The sequence below is a fragment of the Phytophthora parasitica genome (assembly GCF_000247585.1).
Source record: "Phytophthora parasitica INRA-310 unplaced genomic scaffold supercont2.35, whole genome shotgun sequence".
Classification (NCBI taxonomy): Eukaryota; Oomycota; class Peronosporomycetes; order Peronosporales; family Peronosporaceae; genus Phytophthora; species Phytophthora nicotianae.
This window is the reverse complement of record NW_008649021.1, coordinates 564,346-571,172: the sequence shown is the minus strand read 5'-3', so window position 1 is coordinate 571,172 and position 6,827 is coordinate 564,346. Positions and strand designations below refer to the sequence as shown.

Genomic DNA, 6,827 nt, shown 5'->3' with positions numbered 1-6,827 from the left:
CCCCTAGATTTTTTTCCTTTGAACTGGAGAAAGGGCAAATCTAGGATCCCAAACTTGTCACTCCATTATTATGCAAAATTCCAGGTCCAGCCCAAGAAATCTTACACCGGAATGATGACGTTGGCAAGCATTGCTGCATTACTGGGGCACCAAGGACACCACGATGCTTTCCAAGACATTGCAACACATATCTCCAGCTTCTTAGGACCCTCTCCGTGCCTATCTCTCAGCCAAGCGTGTTCTTTCGGCTCCGCCAAGCTCCAGGACTGGATCTGGGAGCCGAGCTGCACATCTGCAGCCAATCGGCCTTCGACATGGTCTCTCCACAATTATCTGCGCTCCGATCCACACTATCATCGGGACCAGTTTATCAGATCCATGATAGATGCTGTGCGCTGTAACGATTTAGGCATGATCAAGTGGCTGTTCTCTCATTTTTCGGGTCTTGAAGTACCTGCAGGTGTAGTAAATTTTGCTGCCAATAAAGGAAGACTACCCATACTACAGTTTTTCCTGGCAAACGATGCTGGCCGTGATGGAATGGATGGAGATTTTGTGTATTGCTGTCATAAGCTTGTTGGATCGAGTTATGCTCTCTGCTACTTATGCTCGATTGCCCTGCTCGTGGTTAGATTGAAGGGCAGTCTACGAATGCCGCGGACTGATCGGTGGACTTGACCTTGCAGAAGCGGCACACGTCGTCAATACAGCCCACGCCTCCGTTCGCGCACGACGTGTCCGTGAAGATACTGATACCGACGCTGGCATCGCCTTCCGACACCACCTGAGTGCACGCTCCAGAGGTTGAGGCAGTAATGGTGGGAGTCTCAGTGGGGGCGTCCGTCGGAGCCTCCGTAGGAGCGTCGGTCGGGGCTTCCGTGGCGATGACAGCACCAGTTGAGTACCCGGCGATGGATGTGCAGTCCGGATAAGTCGTCGACTGAGGCGTGTCGAGGGTCTTGCAAAAGCGACATACAGTATCGATGCAGCCCAGGCCACCATTTACACAGGTAACGTCCGTGACAATGTTGATTCCGACAGATGCGTCACCCGGCGAGACTACCTGGGTGCACACTGGTTGATCCGATGGAGACTTCGTTGGCGCTTCAGTCGGAGCCTCGGTAGTGATGGTAATGACAGTGGGGGTTTTGGTTGATGCGTCGGCATCAACGATCATACCGCAGTCCGTGAAAGCAGCCGACTGCTGGGTGTACACCAGTCTGCAGTAGCGGCACACGTCGCTGATGCAACCGATGCCACCAGTGGCGCACGAGGTGTCCGTGACAATAACGATACCAACCTTGATATCTCCCAACGCTGCAACTTGTAGGCACGTACCATCAGCGGATGGTGCCTCCGTTGGAAGTTCGATCGGTGTCTCGGTGGGAGCTTCTGTTGGAGGTTGTGTGCTGGGTTGTGCGACGGTAGCACCGGCAATCGTGCTGCAGTCCGTGAAAGCGGCCGACTGCACAGTAGTGGTCGCTCTACAGAAACGACACGCGTCGTCAATGCACCCAACGCCACCACTCGAACATGAAGCGTCCGATACGATCTTGATCCCGACCGCAGCGTCACCCTCGGACACCACAAGCGAACAGGCCCCATCGGTAGTCGCAGCAAGAGTTGGTGCTGGAGTAGTCGGTGTACCGTCGGTAATGATTGTAGTCGCATTGAAGTCATTGCATCCGAGGAACGCAGTCGATTCCGGTGTCTCCTTCACTTTGCAGAATCGACAGTGATCACTGAAGCATCCGAGACCTCCGTACAAGCAATCCGCGTCGACAGCCGCGGCGATACCGACGGCAGCATCGCCATCCGAGATTCCGCACGGACCGGCAGTGGCTGTCAGCGGCGCCATGTTCGGGAAGTTGGCTCCGAACGCGGCACAGCTCTCGAATTGTGTCGACTTGCGGGTGTCAAGGAGTTTGCAGTAGCGGCAGTGGTCATTGTAGCAACCGAGACCGCCGTTGAGGCAGCCGGAGTCGTTGACAACGCGGATACCGAAGCTCTTGTCACCATCCGAGACTTCACATTCGGCGGTTGTCCCCTGAGCGGTGAAGAGAGGTAAACTCAGGCAACACAGGGCAATGACCTTAATGTAGGCCCGAGTGGAAGCGCTGCGAGAGTACACCATGATTATAGAAGTTGGAGAGGGTGGCGAGAGCTTGGCAAAAGGTTGCTAACTCTAAGTGTCCAAGTGATGTCGACGTTGCAGTTTGAAAAATGAGTTGCGGTCTGTCCGAAGAAAGACTGGTAGGTCGTTGCAACACACAAGTCCTTGTACTAGTACACGCTGACAATATCGACTTTACCAAGAATGTACTACAGTAAACTTCAAGTTCATTAGTATATTTTTGATTGTCGCCTCATCCCAACATGCCCACAGTTTCAAAAATAAACGCATATCATGGATCACTTGTATTCATATTTATAGGTCCTTTTGGTCAACAATAGCTCAGCGAATCTTCGCAGACCACTCCGATTAATGTTGTGCTGTATTGCCGTTGCCCAGAACCGACCATTTATGCATCCGTTCCTATAGACTGACAAAAATAACAAACATTTGCTTTTCTTTAACGAAAATGTTTATTGTTTAGGAAAGCGGTGTTGCGTTGCGGTATTCTTGTTTGTGTTTGTGAGATGGCGGCTCCGGACGAGGAAACGGGCGAGAACGGGCGATGCAGCGACTGTGAGAACGCATCTAGCTGGACCCGTGGCTACAGTCGACACATAAGCCAGCGCAAATGTGCCCGCGTCTGGATCAATCTTGGTCAGATCAACGATGGGCACACGCTTCGCTAATGCTTGTAGATCCACACCCTGCTGGATAGCCACGTACGATCCCGCTAATGTCGTCACAAAGACGGCCGAGTGGAAGATGAACGCAGTCCGCCCGTAGCGCTTGAAGACATGCTTGATGTGAGAAGTCATGACTCTCAAGAAACCTCTTTGTTCGATGCAAAATCTACACTGAAGGAATTGATACGTAGTCGGATGAAAATAGGAGATCAAAAAAACATTTTTTTTTGAGACAGCTACATAGTGGGTTAGTCGGATGGGTGACTAAAAGGTTGGCGTCGCATACACATCCGAGGGGCAAGATTTCAATTCTGTGTCGTTTGCATTTAGCGTGCATGAATCACACGGCCTGAGAAAAGCATTAAATGACTTCGCTGCAAAGTGAACTGCTTGATTCTCCCCTTTGTGCTGGCGATCATCGTTAGTCAGTAGAAATTGCAAGTGGAAGGCATCTTGAGCTATTTAATAGCAACATTGACAGCATCATCAAGCACATCAAAAACCCGAGACACAGCTCGCAAGTGGTGGGTTTAAGATTGCTCACGTAGTACCTACCCATTTCGTCGTCACCCAACCTTTTAAAGTGGAAATCAATTGGAAAAATACGTAAGTACTTGAAATTGCAAAGTCTGGTCTTCCTTGTGCTACAACAATCTCTTACAAGTTTGGGTAGTTGATAGCTAGCCAGGCACTAGCAGCCTGGTCCATATAATACATTTCGTCAACATCTGCTTTGATCTTTGGTGTGATCATTTCGGGGAAATGCCCATGTAAGAACAACAATATCTCAAACGTGTTATCCTTGCCAATCCATTCGCTGGTGGCCCCAGGAGTGTGTTCGGGATACTGACGGTGCAACCAGTTCAAAACTGCGAGATGACCTTCGCCCATGGCATTTGTGATCGCATCGGCAGAACAGCCTTCCGGTCTGTTTGCATGTAGCCATTTGATCACATGCAAATGGCCATCCCGAGCAGCTTCATCCATCGCTGTTTTGGTGCACCCCTCGCTCCTATTAGCGTGAAGCCATTTTACTATCTCAAGATGGCCATTTCCTGCTGCTCTGTCCATAGCTTCTGTAGTGCATCCCTCGGATCTATTGGCATGAAGCCACTTTACCACATCGAAATGGCCATACCAAGCAGCATCGTCCATAGCCTTCTTAGTGCAACCTTCAGATCTGTTGGCGTGAAGCCACTGGATCATTTCCAGATGACCGCCATGCGCCGCTCTGTTCATCGCCTCCTGCGTTATATTTGAGGGATGACTTGATAGCAACCACTTGAACATATCCACTCGACCAGTACCAGCAGCTAAATCCATCGCATCCCGAGACAAAGACCACCACGCAGCCACCTGATGAGCTTGATTCTCTACATTCTGTGTAACACTCAACTCGTGGAAAAGCTTCAAAATATTGAACCGCTCGTGTTTCACGGCGGTATCAATGATCATGCCACCTTGCTGGCTGATATTAGAAAACGGGACGTGCTCGACCATCCACTTTACTGCATGGTAGCGATCATTCACAACTGCAGTATTCAGTGCTGCGGCATAATCTGCGACGATCCTACGGTCTCCAAGTTCGTCAGCAGCGCCTTGATTTACAAAGGGGAAATGGACTAGAACCACTTGCTGCATGAGATCGAAACGTCCGAACCGGGCCAAGATCTGGATAGCCGAGTGGGCAAGACCTTGGTCTCGCTGAATATACCCACAATCCAGCAACATTTCGACCAGCTTCACACTACGGAAAGTAGAGGCGTAGTCCAACAAACACTTACCTTTAGGCATCAAGATTTGGGCGACTTCATCATTCTCACCCAACAGAGAAGACCCGATAAACTGTTCAGTGTCATAAACGGGCATGTTTTCATGGAGATACCGCACAACTTCCGGGTTACCCTCCTGCACCGCAATCCTCATCATTGAGCCCACATCCCAGTGAGCCAAATGACGAGTTTTGCTTGACTCCATCTCTTCAGCCGTAATTTCGCCATCATTTGCCCCCACTTTCCTCTTCATCTTACTCCTGATGTACTCTCCTTCGTGACCAACAACATTGGCCAGTAGGAATTTTAGTACTGGCAAGCTACCCGCTCTGGTAGCAGCATCGGCGACATCTTCGGGCACTTCAAGACCGGAAAAGTGAGAGAATACCCACTGGACTACCGCTAAATCCTTACGGTTCACGGCAGCAATGAGAGACTCGACAAACTGGTCGCGATTGTAGTGTGGATCGGAACGCAGATAGTTGTGTACAGACCATGTCGACAGTCGACTAGCTACAGATGTGCAGCTTGAGTTCCAGATCCAGTCCAGGAGCTTGGTGGAGCCGAAGGAACACGCTTGACTGAGAGATAAACACGATGGCGGACCCAAGAAGCTGGAGATATGTGTGGAGATGTCTTGGAAAGCGCCAGGGTGTCGTTGTCGCTGCAGCACCGCAGCAACACTTGCCAAGGACATTATCTTCGTCTGGTGCAAGCTTGGATGAGTTCTGAACATCAATGGTATAATCTAATTAGGTTATGTAATCTAATGCCTCACAGAATTATTGTTTTTGAAGCAATTAGGTGCCACTAATGGCTCACTACAACCAAGGCAGAGTCACACACTCGTGGCTTGCAGGAAGGCCTTGCTTGAGGGTAAATGTGAGAATGAATTAAATGTTATATCTTGCTACGTGCACTAGAATTTGCTTCATAGTAGTCTCCATCTTTCATACTGCTTCTCCATCACTCTACTCACTAAAGTCTGGAGATTTTTCCTTACAGCAACTCCGAGGATTTCTCCTCGCAAGTCTCCTCGTGCACGTTGGCGTGTCAAGAGTACAGTATAAGCAGCTAAAATGGATTCTACTTCGTTTACGACGCTTCCATCTTTCAAGGAAGTCTTATCGGTGACCTTGGCAAGTTGGAAGGAACACGTTATGTTTCCACAGGAAAATGTAATAACCTGCAGACCTTTCACGTTCAGCTGACCAGCAATCCAGGCACAGCCACGTCGCGTGCCAACCAAAGCCAGCAAACCAGTTGAAACAGCGGCAGCGCTTCCATTGTGTAGCGGTGTTCCTTCACAATTGGTTTCTTGTCAACTTGGGATGACTCAAAACGAACAGAATGCTCAGCCTCAGTAGTTGACGTACGCTGACTCTCGACTGGAGTAAGCGATACCTTAGTGTACTTCTTCTTCGATGCTGCGTCCTCGTTAGAAGCAGGGCCTTCGTATCGCCATCATATTTCTCCGCGTATCACCATCCAAGCTAGGTCCAGGATCGCCGATTATGGCATGAATATGAATGGACAACAGAGTGAGCACATTAATAACGCTATGAAAGTTGGTGAGGCGCTCAACATCAATAATGTAGTTACGTGCAAAGCGAGCAGCTTCTCCGCTCGAGTTAAGCGTCCTGTCTTGCCCCGCAAAACCCGAACGCCCCCCGACTCAAAATCGGGGCTGTGGACGATGTTGGCTCTCGGTCCTGCATAAATTCCACCGATTAGTTACTCTTCCAAACGCAAATGCATAGCGTTGAGAGGTATCCCACCGAGATAAGTAGCGTATTGCGGCTTGACGGCAACCAGGCCGTCGAACCACTCACGAACATCGAGTAGGTTAGCTTCTGTACCCTGAAGAGATTTGATATTGACTCAACATTTTTTTTGAGCTCTTTCAGCAGAGAACGCAGCCGCCGATTACAGGCCGGTGCTGGGAGAAGATCCGAGATGTCTTCGTCTTCGTCATCCAAGTGCTCTAATAAGGCAAAGTATCGATGAAGCATCGAAAACGTTGAGCTCCATCTCGTGTCCAGCCGAATTACCGATCCCAAAGCCGGAAGCGATGCCTCGCTCCACCGCCCGAGCCACACCATCCATCGTGGCTCGCAGCGTCTCAACCAGGGCAGGATATATACTAGGTCACTGACGACTTTGGTCACGCCATAATCATTGACTTTGGTCGCGTGACCAATCCAGCTGATCACGTATTAGCGCGTGTCCTAATAAACGTTGATCACGCATGAAAAG

The 6,827-nt window shown here is 49.9% G+C and overlaps 3 protein-coding genes across 3 annotated transcripts; all 3 read right to left on the bottom strand.

The window, feature by feature from the left end:
- Positions 1 to 628: 628 nt before the first annotated feature.
- PPTG_12747 (hypothetical protein) lies at positions 629 to 2,134 on the bottom strand (the record flags this gene model as incomplete). Its single annotated transcript, XM_008909946.1, has 1 exon — positions 629 to 2,134. One exon carries the CDS (start codon positions 2,132 to 2,134, stop codon positions 629 to 631), a length of 1,506 nt encoding a protein of 501 aa, XP_008908194.1.
- A 452-nt stretch (positions 2,135 to 2,586) lies between these two features.
- PPTG_12746 (hypothetical protein) lies at positions 2,587 to 2,976 on the bottom strand (the record flags this gene model as incomplete). The annotated part of the gene is made up of 1 exon (XM_008909945.1): positions 2,587 to 2,976. The coding sequence occupies exon 1, from the start codon at positions 2,929 to 2,931 to the stop codon at positions 2,587 to 2,589; it is 345 nt and encodes a 114-aa protein (XP_008908193.1). The 5' UTR covers positions 2,932 to 2,976.
- A 346-nt stretch (positions 2,977 to 3,322) lies between these two features.
- Positions 3,323 to 5,304, bottom strand: PPTG_12745 (hypothetical protein). The gene has a single exon (XM_008909944.1). It carries the CDS (start codon positions 5,266 to 5,268, stop codon positions 3,457 to 3,459), a length of 1,812 nt encoding a protein of 603 aa, XP_008908192.1. The 5' UTR covers positions 5,269 to 5,304; the 3' UTR covers positions 3,323 to 3,456.
- Positions 5,305 to 6,827: the final 1,523 nt, after the last annotated feature.